Source organism: Solanum verrucosum, unplaced genomic scaffold (genome assembly GCF_900185275.1).
Source record: "Solanum verrucosum unplaced genomic scaffold, falcon-dt-bn FXZP01000053.1, whole genome shotgun sequence".
NCBI classification, from domain to species: Eukaryota; Viridiplantae; Streptophyta; class Magnoliopsida; order Solanales; family Solanaceae; genus Solanum; species Solanum verrucosum.
The window spans coordinates 116,657-134,582 of record NW_026020152.1 but is presented as its reverse complement, the minus strand read 5'-3'; the positions used below and the strand labels follow the sequence as shown (position 1 = coordinate 134,582).

Genomic DNA, 17,926 nt, shown 5'->3' with positions numbered 1-17,926 from the left:
ATAGAATTTGAGACCTCAAATTCAAGTTTTGATTTCAAATTGATATATCAATATTTACTTGTTCATTTTTTACTTGACATGCATATTAAAAAAAAAAAAATTGACCTAATGAGTTTATCATTTTACCCTTATTAATTGATAGAATTCTAAAATCAATTTACTCATTAAGGAGGTTCTATCTTTTTCAAAAACATTAACTGTCTAAATAAATTAAGAGTATAATAGGTAAAAAAAAATTGTCTTTTCTTGATTTGTCAAAATTGGACAAGTAATAAGGGACAGAGAGAGTAATACATAACACATGCATCCTATGTGGCATAATACACGTAGGACATAAATTGTCATGTATAACATGTGTGTCTATTTGTTCAATTTTATATACTGTTTGTGCACACCGAAAGTTAGAGGACATAAATATGAAATAAGGTCAAGTTAAAGGGTATATATATGAATTTTCAATATCAAATCTCAAAAAGAAAAGAAAAGATGGATTTCAAGCTTCAAATTGTGATTTTAATTTTTTTTAATGTAAAACTTAACCCATGAGTTGATGATTAAGGTAATGATTTTTAGCAGTAAAAAACACAGCACATGGGCATGCATTGACTGCTTGCAATTGTCCTAATCTTATTTATGACTTTATGAACTCAAACTTCACATGCTTGTCTCACACCAATATTGTTAATTCTTGATTCATTCTTGAAACTTGAGTTGTTTAGAATTGAACAAGGTATAACATTTTATCTTCTTTTATTATTTGGAAATGTTTATTTTCTGATTCATGTAGTCGATCCTAACTTGCTTGAGATTCGGATATAGTAGTTGTAACAAAATTGTTCTGTTTGTCCTTAATTATTGGAGTCTTTTTGAATCATAGTGAGTAGTCATTTTGATTTCTTGTCTTAGATTATTGTTGTGTTTTGATGAATGAACAGATGGATGAGTTAGGTCCTACATTAGAAGTATCAGTTTCATTTGGAAAGTATGAGAATGATGCACTTTCTTGGGAAAAATGGTCATCTTTTTCCCCAAACAAGTATCTTGAAGAAGCTGACAAGTGTAAAACATCTGGATCAGTAGCTCAGAAGAAGGCCTATTTTGAAGCACACTACAAGAAGATTGCTACTCAGAAAATGGAGCAGGAAAAAATGGAACAAGTTGAATCTTTAGACGAACCCATATCCAAGATCGTAGTGAAAGCACTCATGTTTTCGATACTGATAGATGTGCTACACAAGGTGAAGAGGAAATGACAAGAGCTGATGTGAATAATAGTGATTCTGTTGATATGGAGGTGCATAGCTTGTTGGTTCTCAAAGATAAGGAAGGGGAAATCTTGGACCATGGAGAAGTTCCCAATGTTGAACAACACAAGAGTTGTGAAATAGGATCTCAAGATAATCTCAAAGAGATTTCACAAGTGGATAATGAAGCAAAAAGCTCCTCTGCAAAGAAAAGTAAAACCCCTAAATCAAATCTGAAGAATACAGCTCGAAAGGTGAATTTTTGATGCTTTTCTGTTTATTGGTGTTAAAAAATTATTTGTTGATCGAGATGAGGGTTTGGAGGTTGTGAATTAGGGGAGAAGGTTAGTTGGTAGTTGAGTGTTCTCTCACTTTCATGCGGGATAGGATTGGTGGTAGTACTTGGACCTTCTTTCTTACTAGTGATATTAGCACTTTTCTTGTAGTTTCTTGTTCATCGATTCCGGATTATTACCTGTGTCTTTTTTGTGCTTCGGTTATCCCATTATTTTGTTGTCACTACTGTTATTTCCTCTGTGCTTCGGTTGAGATCCTTCTATTTATTTTCTTTGGTATTCTCTCTGTTCAGGTTGCCTTTCCTGTTATCAATTGTTTGTTGTTCTTGTTCAGGTACATCCAACTACAGAGGACAGAATATCAGCTGGAACAAAGAAGAAGCTTGCATCACCTGTGACAAAATCTTCAAAAATTTCCACTCTGACGTCAAAACCGACACCAGCTTCCAAGGTCATTTCCTCATCTCAAACATCAGTGAAGAAGGTGAATGGGGTGTCATATCAAAGAAGCAGCAATGCTCCTATTGCACAAGGCAATAGATTACTTTCTAGATCACTCATTTCACCTTCTCAATCCTCGATAAAAAAGTTGAATGGTTCAACATTGCAAAGGAGCAAAAATTCTTCCACACTAGAGAACAAGAGGATAGCTCCCACATCATTGCACATGTCTCTCAGTCTAGGTCCACCAAATTCTACAGCTTCTACTAATACAATGAGAAAATCTTTGATCATGGAGAGAATGGGGGATAAGGACATTGTCAAGCGAGCGTTTAAGGCATTCCAAAGTAGTTTCAACCAAGGAAAACCCGAAGTAGATACGAGATATAGTGGATCAAAGAAGGTTGGTTCAAATAGATCAACTCTGAACAAATTCTCTTGTCTATGCATATCTATCTCCATTTTATTGGCTTTGTAGTGGATATATCCTATCACTAAATGTGCGGCCTGTGGTTCATGTTCGGTCAGGTATTGCCTAAAGGATCAGAGCAAGAGATTTCAGCTTCTCCGACTCCTAAAAAGGAGGTTGAAAGGTAATATCAGTTGCCTTCTTTCAACTCCAAATGTATGCAAGTTGCAACACATTAGTTTCTATGACTTCTTACCTATAAGATTTTGGTATCCTCATATGTCCTACGTATTTAAATTCAAAAAATGGATCATGAAAACTGAGCATTAGTCGTGCAATTCGAAAAAGTTGCCCAAGGATTTGTTATTACGTTTGGTTTTGAAAGCTTTGTATATTTAGAAGGAAATCTCACGGTACAATTGAGTAGGCCAATGCCTCTCTTATACAGATGATGTATAGAGTTTCAAGTCCTACGAACTCTCATGATATAAAACCAATACAAAGACAAAAATCATGTGCAACAACTTGGATTTTGACCACAGCAAGCTTGTCTCGAAGGTAAGAAAATCATCTTCCAGAGAGGCTCTTCCTGATAGTATCGGCGACTTGATCCAGCAAGCCAATATAGTGAACTTAGAGATCCTTGGCCACAACCTTTTCTAGAACAAAATGGAAGTCAAACTCAATGTGTTTTGTCGTAGCATTGAACACCGTTTAGCTGTGAGATAGGTTGCTGAAATGTTGTCACACAGAAGTCTGGGAACTTGAGGTAAGACAAAACCAATCTCCTGAAGTTGGCGTTGTCACCATGTAATTTCAGCAGTTACAGCAGCTAGAGCGACAATTTTCTGCTTCTTTGACCTCCAGGAAACTAAGTTATGACCGAGAAATGGTGCTCCCATGTTGAGAGAGCTGGCTGTCCAGCAATAATAGGAGTGGCAATAGGCTTGGCACCTTCTATGATTTCTTGAAGAAGTAGATCACGAATATACCAGGAAATAGTGAAGACTGCCAAGGTCTTAAAGCGCAAAATCTGTAGAAAGATGCACGACCAGATCGTGAATGAATTCGTGAGAGTTGCCTGTAACAATTAAATCGTCTAGATATACCAGAGCAAAGGTAACAGGGGCGCCATACTTATGTACAAACAGGGAGGAATCTGAGTTGGATGCACTGAAACCAATCTCCATAAAGGCAGTACTTAGCTGTTCAGCCCGTAGAGTCTGTTTAAGGTCATACAAAGCTTTGTGCAGCTTGCACACATGAGTGGAAAACTTTTGTTCAATGAAGCCAGTTGGTTGTGATATGAACACTTCTTCATTGAGATGGACATGTGGAAAGGCCGTATTGTCATCTAATTGTCAAAGAGACCAGCCTCTTGATAATGCAATAGTGAGGCTGTTTATTTAGTTTTATGTTTGACTATGGACAATTATTTGATTTGGGACTGTATGATGAACTGTATCTGCCACAGAAATCTTGATTTCCTTTTTCATTTATGTCAGTGCATACAGATGATAAGCATGGTTGATTTTATATAGTGTTCTTCCGCGTACCGATTTGTGTTTTTTCTCAAACATGCAAATAATTGTTTTGATTCAATGACAGATTAAGGAAGACATCAGATACGGTAATGACTCAAAAATGCCAATCAGGGACTAGATCAAACTCTCTGTCATCTCGGTAAGATCTCTGACATTCTTTTCTGAATAGTGCACTCTTTATATATGGTCTATTCATTTCTGCCTATTCGTTGAATTTGGAAGAATGCAGAGGCAAGAAGGAGGTGGGACTGTGCCTCTTTGTAAAAATAATAAACGTTTGGATACATGCTTTCGCCTAGTTATCGCCTGCCTCATTCTTGTCAAATTATTCCGATTCAACAGCATTTTTGGACTGAGAAGTTAATTTGACTTTGAAGCAGGGCACCTAAAGATGCTGTTATAGAGAGGAAAAAGGTGAACAGTGTCAGACCTGCTGGCATGAGTATTGATAGATCAATTGATAAATTGAAGGAGGTATTAATGAAATCCAAACTTGGTTTTGCATCCTACTTTTTCTTGCTTCTAGTTAGTTAACATAGTTTCTGTTCCAGTCAGTCATATTTTACCTTTTTATCCAAGTATATAAGCTTTCTATTCCAAATGTTTTTAACATAATATGCAAGAATACTTCTTTTACAGACAATATTCTTCATCCTTAGTGCAAGTTCTCTGAAACATAGACTTACCCTTTATGTTTAATTCATCTATTTGTTAAGTTCAACGTATCATATTAACTTTGCAGGATATCATCAAAGGTAAGATTCACCGTGCTGGATCTAATAGGTGAAGTTAAAACATTAACTTCAACATTAGCAGGATACCTTCGTAGATAAAATGTTTCTCCGGGTGAGTTAAACTTGCATGTAGAAGAAGAAACATTCGAAGAATTTACTGTGTGCTTAGGCAAAAGCAAGACGAATCATGTACTCGTATTTGTGGTGTATTTGCACTCTGCTGGACTCCTGAATTGAATGTTTTGTTCTCTTACATTGAGTAAGGTATAGCATTAGAATTAATTAGATCATAGTTTAAAGTACAAAAAAGTGTATGTGAAAAGTAAAGTATTGAGTTTAGGAATGCACATGACTTAAAACTTATTGTATAATGCAATCTTTTATTCAGTTCTTCCCTTATTCAGTTCTTTTTTGTATTTCCTTTTTCGTGTCATTAAAATATATTTCAAAAAGTATGTTTGTGAATTATGATATGATAAATGCATAATTAGACTTACGCAATCAAATTGGTTAAATACATCCGCTAAAGTAAAATTTTAAAAGAAAAGAACATTATTTTCGTGAAACACCATAAAAGGAAAAACGATTTCATATAAACTCACGAAAAATATAATAATCATGATTTATGAGATTCAATTTCTATTCTCATTCACAGGTGGGAGATTACTTAATTTACTTAACTATTGAAGTGTAATAGGCATTGGACATCTAACTTCTTGAAGTAAATGATGCACCAAAACTACTACCATAAACAAAGTAATCACAATTGTCTCCTTGTAGCTATCAATCAAATTTTTCTCTGTACAGACAGATTGTGTAACTTTATTGCATAAAGCTCTTGATTTGTTTTTTTAAAAACAAAAAAAAAAACACTTTTCTATGGTAGAGGTTCCAAATTTTCAAAGATCCAACATGTCAGCGGCACTGAGGTCAAGTTGTCCAAATTTTGATGATCGTCAAGACGACAGATAAACTCAATGCACACTCATACTCCAACAAACTTAGTTAAGGCAGAGGTATCAAGAGCGGTGAACTCTTTCACAGCATTAAGCACATCATGAGCAAGTTTTACAGCATCCTCCTTGCTTGGTGCCTAAAATGATCATATAGTCTAATATCAGATTATTGTAGTTGCAGAAAATTGCAAGAGCTTAAGAAACAATCAAAAGGAATAGTTCTAACCTCAATATTAAGGGGTAGAACAGGGTCATGTAGTGAGAGTCTTAGAAGGAACCATCCGCCATAACCAGAAACTCTAACCTGTCATCAAACAAAATTGATCTTTAGACTAATACTGCCAATATATGTGTGTGCAGTTGTCTAAGGATTAGTAAATGACAGTAAAAGGTCAGACCAACAGCAGGATACGTATGATGACTCAGCACATGCAATGACCACGACTAAACAAATGAAATATACTGGCCATAAACAGTTGCTGCTCACTAAGCTCCAAGTTGAAGGAACTATGATAAGAATTCAGTGATATCAACAAGAGTAACCTCATCTACTTCTGCTTGGACAAAAATCATTAAAAGCTTACCCCTTCATAGTTAACAGGTGCTTTCAGAAGCTTAGTGTCCAACTCAACTGTATTCTCAAGTTGCTTTAACACTGCTTCACCATAATCACGGAAGGATCTGGAGACACAAGCATGTTCCTCAATTTACAGAAATACAATAACCTCAGCCAAATTAAATTGTGAGGGACACCGTAGCATACCCTCCTTGAAGATCTGGATGATTCTGATCAATCTTTAGTCTAAGTTCAACAGCAACAGCTGGTTCTTCGAGACCCTCCACCATGTCAGTTAGGACTTTGCTGCCGCCGCCCAGTCCTGATGTTCTAGCTGATGCAAGCTTATTCAGTAACTTCACCTGCAAGTGACGGAAACCAACAAACGAGTTTTAGGATTTGTACTGAAGACAAAATCATAGAACCCAGAGATTAGTTTTGGCAGAAATGTACCATAAGGTATGCACCATCGTCAAGCCAGTGATTCTCCTTGAGAGCTCCATGGCCACTAGTTTCAATAGCCAAATGTGCTTCTTCACCAACAGAGTTCTGTCAATATGCTACTATTAAGTACAATCTGTCTCAGAGAAACTTAAAGCTTGGCAACAAAGATTTGAAGCAATACTAGAAAAGCAAAGAAATTCGAAATCGCCAGATTCATAAGCCATCTTTTAAGGCATACGTGTTTTTCAGAGTTTTGGAGCTTGAGGCAATAGTTTCTTCAAGCAGATGAGTTCAGCAAGTTTGAATGTACTATACTAGGCTAAGCTCATGGAGAAAAAGATAAATAGATATCAGAGGATTCCAGTTCGTCTAAACGCTCAATCCTGAAAGTTTGTGATTATATTGAAGAGTGTGCTCAATTTTAGAAATAATCCCACAAATTTGGGTTGCTAGCTTCTCCCCTGGATCAATAATTTTCAGATTCCTTTATCACCCCAGGTGAACGAAGTTAAAAAATTCCAATAGAAGGGAAAGTTCAGATGAAAGCATTCTCTAATAAAACTAGTCACATGTTTGTATAGTTAAAGAATTAATAAAAGCACTTAGCACAATGCATCCAACTCTTGGTGGAAACTAGTAAATCCATGAATTATAAACAGAACGTTAAAGTTTGAGATAAGTTGTTAAATACCGAATGGAGGTCAGGGATCAAAGATCTCCTTTTTCTTTACTAAAAGCAAAAGAGTTTGCAAAGAAACAAGTAGTCTCATACAACTTTCTGGAGTAATAAAGTGTTCAGAATATTAGGTAGGATGTTAAGTTACCTTTTCAAGAAAGAGAATTCTTTTATTTTTGGGGGGTTGGTGGAGATTATTCAACATCATCCGAAACGTGAAGGACATCAGATATGGATCAAGCTAAAATATACCTACAACTACTATATTTTGGAGAGGTGGTACTTCTTTCACTGGAGAAAGGTGAATAAAAGAATGCTATGACATGACGACCACAAGCACATGAAAAGAATCGGAACCATTTTATTTAAGACATCATGTTGTTATCTGAGACACTGGGCAATTGGAAAATCCAGGCAACCCAAAAAGACAAAGATAAGATCCATCTTATGATGGATGTGCTAATATGTTTACAAAGATGAAGGGACCATTGAAATGCTACCATCAGAACCATGAATAAAATAACCAAATCGTACCAGACGAATAGCCTCATCAATTACATTCTTGTATCCTCTTTTGAACCTGTGATGCTTCCCTCCTGCAATAATATTATTAAAATTAGCATCCATTCTCATAACAAGGGTATCACAGTTGACTTTGACTTCTCATCTGACCTAGTTTCTTTTCAATAAATGTTGTCAGCCCATCTGATGTTACACTGTCTGTGACAATAGTGGTCCCAGGATGCTAGTCAAACATTAACAAAAGTACTTAACAGTTAAGATGCTTGTTAGAGAAGAGTTCTAGAGACACTTGTCAAAAGGAGATACTCACTTCCTCCAAAATAATTGCGGACATTAAAGCAATCAAACGATTTCTGTTAAATTCACGACCACTTGAATCCACAGCCGCAGACCTGACCAGAACACATATCAGAAAAAGGAACCAACCAACGACTACTCCCATTGAAAGAAAAGATTTGTATACGGCACATCACCTGTCAACATCTGTATCAAAGATGATTCCCAAATCAGCCCTGTTATCAAGTACTGCCTTGGTAATAGCTTTCATGGCCGTCTTATCCTCTGGGTTAGGTATATGATTGGGAAACAAACCTAGCATGAGAATCAAATAATTAGCAAGAGTGACAGAGAAATCTGTATGTGAAAATTGCAGGTTATATCTTACCATCTGGCTCCAAGAACTGACTGCCAGAAGTAATAGCACCCAGAGGCTCAAGCACCTTCCCCTGAAAATCAAGCAAAATAAGAGTATGACCAAAGCATCTAAAAAGAACAACAATGGGAAAAAAGGTAAAAGTGATATACCCTGAGAAAATTTTAAGTTACAAATTAAGCTGATAAACAGATTTCAATATATCTTAAAGACCTTTTACATGGTCCTTGAGTCTCGTTTCCCCTAGAACAACCTCAATTGATAACAACTATTGATGCATTTTAGTCCCTTACACATTGACTAGAATTGAAAGACAATATATCAAATAAAAACATATCCTTTCTTGTGTAACCGTCTTAGTTTGACTTAACAGGCTAGCACGGATCTCAAGAGCTAACTTACAATGTATTTCAAAGAAAGTGGATCTAATGGAAGACATAAAGCTGATATTTTGATAAGTTTTAGAGTGTGATATGCAGTTTGCATTTAAGTTTTGCAGGTATTATTAAAAAAGGTATAGAGAGTAAGGAAAGATTTATAGTTCAGGAAAGTGGGATCACGTTGGCATGGCAGCAAAAGAGAGAATAGCAATTTCTTTTGGCAATTCAAAGTATTTAAAAAATTTCAATCATGTATTACTAGCTTTTTCTCAACTTCTTGTTTTTTCTGTTCATTCCCCAGTCCCCTTAACTGTAATTCCTCATCTTTCATAATTCCTAGAAGCTCCTAAGATCTACATATCTGACTGCAGAGACTGACAATGTTAACTGCATCAAAAAATAATTCCTAAAATATCTTTTCTTAATATTGTAGACCAAGATGAATATGACTGTACTAAGTTGTTTTGATTCAACTGTGTACTAGACATCTCAAAAGTCTAATCATCCATCTATACAACATGGAATTTCCTAGTGACATAACAAATACAAGTACAACAGATACAATTTTTTACTCTTAATTGAATTCTTCACTCCTTCAAAAGGTCCTACTGTTTCTTTCCCTTGATAGTTACCAGATGATACACAATGGAGTGCATATATTTTTTTAATCTTGGGGTCCAGTTTACACATCATCCAACCGCTCCTTTCCTCCGCAACTTTGGTAGGATGAAACATTGTTGTATGATTAACTAATCAAAAGGAGGTTGTCAGATCACTAAGTTGCTCTATATTCCTAGAGATATCAAAACCATTGAATCTGACAACGATAATGGTGAAAGACCTGATCGGTGATGTGAGATTGGACCATGGAGGTGGGTGGAGACAGATATATCCTGGTAAGGGTGTCGTGGAAATTGATAAAATAAAAAAGGTGTTGATAAGTATGTTAGGTTATGGAAATAGACCCAGCCCTATTAATAACACACACACACACATCTTTTTCTTCTTGGTTTTTCTTTTAAGTTATAGTTAGTGTTTTTCTTGGTTCAGAAGGTTTTCATGCAATGTATGGAAGGTGAAAACTGTCAAGGCACACTACAAGGCCAAAAACTTACCACAAAGAATCCGCCTGCTCCATTCCCTGCATCAACAACGATATGGAATCCTTCCAGTGGCTTTTCTGAGAATTGAACCACAAAAGAAGGAAAAGAGAAAAAAAAAGTGAATGAGCACTAACAAGAGCCTGAACAACACTGGGTCAGAGAAACAATTAAGGTAGATTCTCTGAAAACGGTCGGGATAATTCATTAGATTGGAAGTACACGAAACTCTTTAAACAGGGAGATTCGTAGTCGCAGGTCAATACCACCCTGGAAGTTTCCAGTTTGATTGGATTGCCATCACAAATTAAATTTATGATTTGCATCCATTTCCTCAAGACAATGATTATTTTCATTAATACAGAAACATGGTAAAAGTACCTATATTCCCTGCAGCTTTGCGGACTGCTGCTACAAGATTAGATGCATAAACAGACATGTAATCCACTCTTTTCACATCGAGAGAAGCAGCTGTTTCTGCCCCCTTAGAATCGTCATTTGCAATATTTTTGTATATATCAGCGGCTCGCTCCAAGATATCTTTGATGTCGGGCTTCCCAAGTCCACCCGCACTTGTAAAGAACTTGAACCCATTCCTGTTGTAGGGAAGATGGCTTGCTGTTGGCAAACAAAATTATCATATAAAATAATTATCCAACCAGCATTAAGCCAATTCTATTTATATTGAACTGTATGAACTCCAACAGTAAACCAAGCTGCCATACAAGAGAAGCAGCAAGCCTTCTCCACTTGCAAGTAACAGATGGTATAATCAATTTACACTTCCAAAGATAGAATTATTATTGAATTTACATCTCAATTCATACTAGATAACAAATTCATGCACTCACCTGTTATCATTATGGAACCATCCACTGGACAGGAAAATTCTTCATTTTCGGTAAGAGTGCTATTGAACATGGCTGGAGTGGATGCCAATCTACCATGGGGAATAAGAGGGAAGGGGGACAGAGAAAGGCTCATTAGGCATGCCATCACTTGAATGACATCAAATAAACAATTTAAACCAAAGAAAGATGATATCCACATATCTCTCTTCAATTTTGTAGATATTAGGAAAGAAAAGAAAGCTTCCTTGCATTGCAATGTCTTTACATTCCATAAGAAGGGGTACTTATACAATGGATACTACGACTAATTAAGAAAATACAGTCAACAACAATAATAAGAAAATATTATATTCCTATAATTAGGCTAGGCTCTACCCTTGCCAGACCCCACTTCGTGGGACTATACTGGGTATGTTGTTGTATAATTATGCTATGAAAAACAATTTCTCCTAAAATCATGCTAATTAATTAACACAATCGACACCACCATCCCCCCTCAAGTTGGAGCAAGGATGTGCCCAACTTACAAACCAAAGTATGGAAAGCTCTTTTGCTGCCTCTTGAAGCACATCAACTAGTAGTTTTTTCTGACATGACATAAAGCAAACTCAAGGTACCACTAGTAGCTTTCTCTTTGAAGAAGTCGATAAATTTCAATGTTTTGTTCAGTCAAGTTGAACAGAATTCTGAGCTATACTAGTCATAAAAAAAAAAAAATTATGAGCTATACTAATTCCAGCTTTGTTGCCGCAGTACAAGGAAAGTCTCCCTTTTTCAGACAATCTCAGTTCTTCCAGTAACTTTTGTAACTTTTGTAGCCAAAGAAGCTGACAAACACCTTGGCCATAGCTCTATATTTTGCTTCCACACTAGATCTGGCAATTATATGTTGCTTCTTGCTTTCTCCAAATAATTAGATTCCCTCCTACGAGTGTACAGTAATCAGACATACATCTTTTGTCAGCTATGCCCAATCTGTGTATGTAAAAGCTTCAATCTTGAGGTGACCATGTTTAGAGAAAAGCAAACTTTTCCCTGGTGTAGACTTTAGATACAGCGAAATGTGAAAGATAGCTAGCACATAAGGATCTCGGGGATCATGCATGAACTGACTCATCAAGCTGATTGAATAGGCTATGTCTAATCTAGTGAGAGATATAAATGAATCCTCCAACCAACCTCTGATATCTCTTCTTATCAACTGACTCTTTAACTTTACCTCCGGTTAGTAACTTGTGATTGCTTTTCAATAGGCGATTCTACTGGCTAGAAACCTGTCATACCAGTTTCTTTCAAGAGATCTGGAAGTAAGCGGGGGAGAAAACTCAACCTCATTTTGAGAAAAAGGAGCCCTAGTGCTGCGAGGCAGAAAAAACTCACCTCAAAAGGCAGCAATGGCTTTGATAACATATAGATTTGGAGAAAGAAGAGAAAGCTTCTTTGTATTTGAGTATGTCCTTAGATCTCATGTGAAGGGGTATTTATACCATGAAACCTATAACTAATTATGGAAAGACAATCAATTGAAATATAAAAAAACTCTATTCCTATCATTATGCTAAGGAAAAAGAATGTCTCCTAAAATAGTGCTAATTAATTTACAAAAACAAATCTTACAACAACATTTTCTAGACATCTTAATTGGAAGTGCACGAACTATAAGCAAACACAAATTTCTCGTTTTCCAAATCCAATGAGAAATGGTGGGGTGGGAATGAAGCAAGTTGTCTTTGTACAGATTTGAATCAAGCTATGTCTTTGATGGCATTATTCAGCATTGTGTTGTATATTAAGGACCAAATATCCATAAGATTCCTTTTAGAAAACTATAGGTAATCAACTTTAGAACCGATTAACTAGTACTCACTCATGCAGAAATTCCTAACCAACAACAGATTGATTGAAACCATTTGTCAAATCTCCAGATTCTTGCACAAATCTCTAGTGAATGGTCATTGGTCCTGACATATATGAAGTTTCTTATTTGATAAGGGAAGATATGAAGATTCATAATGAATTAATGATTTATCTTTGGGTGGGGGGAGGGGAGAATATTCAGACTTCTTAGATCTCTTTGAAATAATAATTTGCTTTTCAGTCTTCATATTAAAAAGGTCTACCCTGTAGGCCTTACAGCAACCAGCAGAACATAGAACCAGATATCAACTTAAAATGATTAAATTCCCTTCTTTATAGGTTATGGGTTAGATGAGCAAAGAATCTGTAGTCGGCAGTCTGCACATATTAGTTACAAATAGGACCTAAAGAAAAGCATCACCAACCCATATTGGATGACTTCAACTCCAGCTCTAGCAAGTCCTCGAGAAACTGCGTCCTGAAAGATAGCAATCCAGGCTTAATCAACTAGACAGCAATGTACCTCGTGAATGAAAGAATAAAGCACAAAAGTACAAGAGAATGGATGCCACTGAACTATGAAGTCCTTAATAGCTACAACACTCTACAACAGGAAATATTTTCATTTTGATTTTTTTTCATAATCTCTGGGTAAATTCTTCTGTTTTGACTTAACATATAGTGGTAAGCCTATGTTGGTTGGTATGTACAACCCAACTACAAACTGTGCATTGTACTAATAAAATCCATCATGCTGTCCACACCATTAACATTAACTCTAGTCATGTTAACCAGAAAAGAAGCAAACAAAGACATTTCTGCTTAAGGCTGAAATTGCTGATTAAGAAAGGGTATACAACTTAACTTTCTTATGTAGGGTTAATACCTGTAACTTCTGTGCTGAAATTCGTGAGTCATGACCGATGGAGACTCTTAAACATTTAGAAGAAACATTTTTCTTTTTTGCCAGCAACCAACCAGAAAAACCTGCTGCTATTGCTTCTGTAACTGTCTCTGTGAGAGTAAGAGGTTCCCCCTCAACTCCATCAACAGCTACTCCACGTATATCACTGGGTAAATACAGAGGAATAAATCATATTGGAACTTCTTATGAATAACTGTTTGTTAGCTACATGCCTACATCATAAATGGATGAGTATCCATGGTCTTGCATAGAAGGTCATCTTAGATGGATTCTATATTAAAGATGATACTCTTGATAATCATATTAAAGATGATACTTGATGAACGTGTTTTTTAAGTTCTCAAAAAACTGTGCCATGTTACGCTTCTGTTACAATTATCAAATGGAAAATATAGTTGAACTCCATATAGCATGCAAACCTTGAAGACTTACAGTTAAATGATAAAAACAAAGAAAAGGTAGATATTTATACAAAAGCTAATGTTAAGAGTCAGCCACAGGGAGCTAAAAATCAATAGGAATTCACATTTATCTTAAATACATGTCTAGATCACCATTCTTTCAAGGTTACAACTAAAAAGTTTTAAAGAAAAAACTTCAGTTAGCAAAAACTTTACCTGCATTGAGAATATGTAAATGATTAGCTAAGCATGATCTGATTCTCTACTAACCGTAACAGATGTATCAACACTGACAACACCAGGCTATTAAACATTAAATAAAAAAAAACAATATCAACTGGTTTTTGAATTTTCCTCTCTTTTTCCTCTACACTCACCAATTCACTTGCTTTTTTTAGAATAAGAGATTCACTGCGTCCGGATCATATAGTATCTTTTTTGCTAATCAAAACACCAAGCTATGGAGAAGCAAAAAAAAAAAGAGAAATACAATCTCTATTGTTGCATCATCCTCTCTTTTTCCACCACACTTGCCAATTCAATTGCTGTACAGAATGAAAATTACAAGCTGGCAAATCATCCATTATCTTTTTCACCAATCTATTGCAAAATAATTGAATATTACAATCATAAAAATTAACCAATTTTGAAACTTATCAAAAGAAGCCTGAAACATGACAAACTATCCACCTTAAAAAAGATAAATTGAATTAGCAAGAACCAAGTACCTTCCATTCTGAAGCTTAAGAAAGTTGCTTTTCTCAACAGTCGGGATTGCAGTGGACGACGAGGCAGCTGCACAAAGATCCATGTTTTTAGCATTATTTTGGGTATACAACATGGTTACTTAAGATGCAGTCAGAGAGATTACTCATGGTTATGACTTATCAAAAACTAGTTAATGATAACTAGAGAAAGGTAGACACTTGTTGTGGAAAAATCAAAAGACTACCAATTTAAGAAAAAAATTAAGCACTGAAAGGAGTGTCACTGAACAATTAGGTATGCTAAACATTTTTGGGAAGTTATGGCTTAATCTGAGATCAACCTGAACAGTAAGATTCTAGAACAGACCATTGCAATAAACAATTCCTCGCTTAAATTTTGATAAGGCGTCCAGTTGCATGGTGGAGTTGCCATTCCATGCCAACTTCCCTCCTACAGGGGGGAGCAAGTTGCGCCTACTAAGGGTACAATAGTACAGTCGGTATTTTGTGCTCAATTCCCTATCCTGCTGGCAGCACTTTGCTACCAGGTTATGTTGGACAACCTTCCCTGATAATGCTGCATAATTAAAGATTTCAAGCATTATTAAAGTAGCGATTAATAAGGTCTCAATGAATAGATCACAGTATCTCAAAAAAAAAAAATCTTGTTACATTTGCTGTGCATGGTCTATAAAATCTTGAGTCAGCTTCATTCTGAAGCCATCATGTTTTGTTACCTCTTTGTCTTACTCCAACTGCCCAAATATTTCAGACCTATTCCATTGTTACCTAGAGATGCTCATATCTATACCTATTGCTATAACCTAGTTAATCCAATAAAATAGCAACGAAAATGAGTTACCTGAGAAAATTTCTACCCAGGAATACTCTTTAGTCTGTCAAGCAGCAAGTACACAATAGTTCACCAACCAAAAGCAAAAGTAGGAGGTGGAAATGAAGGAAAAACTAAATACTTTCAAAAAGCAGTTAGCTGGAGTTTGGACATTTGAAGAGGAGATGTGCAGACGTCCCAGTGAGGGGGCTTGAGAGGTTGATTATGGTAGGTACGAAGGAGAGGTAGAGGTAGGTCGACAAAGTAATGGGGAGAGGTGATTAGATAGGACATGGCGCAACTTCAGATTACAGAGGACATGACCTTAGATATGAGGGTGTGGAGGATGCATACTAGGGTAGAAGATTAGTAGGTAGTGGAGTGTTGTCTTGCTTTTCGAAAGGTTTAGACTTGTTGGTGTTTGTCATTGTACTAGTCGTATTATTGTAGTTATTTATTTTGATATCGATCATCGTTTGTTTATTAGTGTCTCAATTATCTCACTATTTTGTTGTTCTTGTTCCTTTCTTGTAGGCTTTGCACTGATTCCCTTGTTAGTTGCTATGTTTTCTACACTGTTTTCTCTTTTTTTTTGTACTTGGATTTGCTCCAGGAGAGCTTAGGATCTTTTGGAAACAGTCTATCTACCTCCACGAGATAGTGGTAAGGTTTACGTACACTCTACCTTACCCAGACTCCACTTGTGGGATTTCACTGGATATGTTGTTGTTGAAATAATATCCTAAAGATGATATCAGACACGCAGAACCTAGGAAACCTTACATCGGGAGGGGAGCAGGGTGAGAGAAGGCTTTAGCCTGCACAAATCACGTAGGCTGACCCCAATGTGATTTCTACCATGGTGATGCCCGTTCCCCCCTATTATGCCAGATCAAGTACTATATTGCGTTTTCCCTTACATGCGTTCATCTATCATTTGAAGGAAAAAAGTAGATTTCCATTTAAAACGATAAATATTGGTTGACGTCCACTATTATGTATGAACATAAAGAATACTAAAAGACCCTTAATATTGTAAAATTTAAGTGTAGCCCTACCTCCCAGCCACAATGTAATCCATGGCCCTAACAAATTCGCATCTACTCTAATTTCTATGTAGGATGTGTTTGGTATAAAGGAAAATATTTTCCACCGAAAATGATTTCCTAGAAAAAGTTCTCTTAGAAAACAAGTGGGTTTCTTATTTATTTTCTAGTGTTTGGTAAGTAAGCAAGAAAAAATATTATCCCAAGAACATTTATATGTTATTTCGCAAAACTATAACACCCCAAGAATTCTAAGCTAAAATCTGAATTATCCGTATATGTATAGGTCAGAATCCTATGATTATAATTGTACATAGGTGTAAATATCAATTCCTAAGTGTGGTATGTGTATTTGATGTGAATCAGGGTCACAGGAAATCACTAGCACTAAATCGAGTTCAAAGTAACTCCCAACCGATTAAGTTTTTGCATAAGATCATGCAATGATCAACTTCAAACAAGCTTATAACTTAGCATACTAAGAGTTATAATGTGTCTCAATATCCACCAAATTAAAGATATTTGAGTTTTCTTTCCAACTCCACCAACAGTTGGTGTTCGTAAATCTGAGTTCATAGTAAAAAGTTATGATCTTTTACCACTAGGATAAAATTTTCAGTAGTATTGACTCGTGGTATCATCGCTACGACTCTTACTGTGATAGTACGACCCGTGGAAGAGCCCCAAATCATCCTAGGCAACCATGACCATCACTGAGCGATACATTTACTAAATTAGACTAACTCTCTGTGTGTTATTTATCAAAAATCGACAATTTCCATGTAGACAGAAAAACAATTGATCAACTTCAATCAAAAGGTCATCTTCAATAGAAAACAATCCAGCAATTAGAAGAACGAGTGAGTAGTTAATTATTACCTGCCATTTTGGGGACACTCAGATGCAGGATCTCGATTACGATACTGAGGAATAGAAGGAGAGTGAGGAAGATGGGCGGAGAAAGAGGAGTATATCTATATATTAAAAATTGAGAAGGAAAAAACAAATGAGGCACTGAGTTGGTGGCGTCCAGGACAAACTGCACACCAGAAAAATGAGTAGGTATTACTTCCCCGTTCCTTTTTAGTTAGGAGGAAATTTGGTACATAATAGCTATATTAATGAATAACAAAAAAGGTGAAGAATATTTTTTTATGAAAATAAAAAATTATAGGAAAATACGAGGAACAAAGAAACATTTGCATAAGATACAAATTGCATTCATCACGTACATGATCGCATTGTTTTTCTCTTTTTTATTTTCATCCATCATTAATAGATAATAATAATAAAAGCGTAAAAGTAGCTTTAAAAAATCAAAAGGAGAAGTCTTTTAAATTATTGTGCTAAAAT

General features: G+C 35.9%; 1 protein-coding gene and 1 pseudogene across 2 annotated transcripts; one reads left to right on the top strand and one right to left on the bottom strand.

Moving 5' to 3' along the window:
* Positions 1-913: 913 nt before the first annotated feature.
* Positions 914-4,910, top strand: LOC125828215 (protein WVD2-like 7; annotated as a pseudogene).
* A 550-nt stretch (positions 4,911-5,460) lies between these two features.
* LOC125828212 (uncharacterized) lies at positions 5,461-17,603 on the bottom strand. Of its 2 annotated transcripts, XM_049507531.1 has the most exons (18): positions 17,453-17,577; positions 15,063-15,272; positions 14,717-14,783; positions 13,549-13,732; positions 13,088-13,140; positions 10,806-10,894; positions 10,336-10,572; positions 9,970-10,034; positions 8,487-8,547; positions 8,296-8,413; positions 8,133-8,214; positions 7,973-8,045; positions 7,835-7,896; positions 6,634-6,729; positions 6,388-6,542; positions 6,209-6,305; positions 5,851-5,928; positions 5,461-5,761 (listed from the first exon to the last, which is right to left on the bottom strand). In XM_049507531.1, the coding sequence occupies exons 1-18, from the start codon at positions 17,457-17,459 to the stop codon at positions 5,654-5,656; spliced, it is 1,842 nt and encodes a 613-aa protein (XP_049363488.1). In that variant the 5' UTR covers positions 17,460-17,577; the 3' UTR covers positions 5,461-5,653. The 2 variants fall into 2 exon arrangements, with proteins under 2 accessions (XP_049363488.1, XP_049363489.1); XM_049507532.1 differs by lacking the exon at positions 15,063-15,272 and having other exon boundaries at positions 17,453-17,603.
* Between the last annotated feature and the right edge of the window lie 323 nt (positions 17,604-17,926).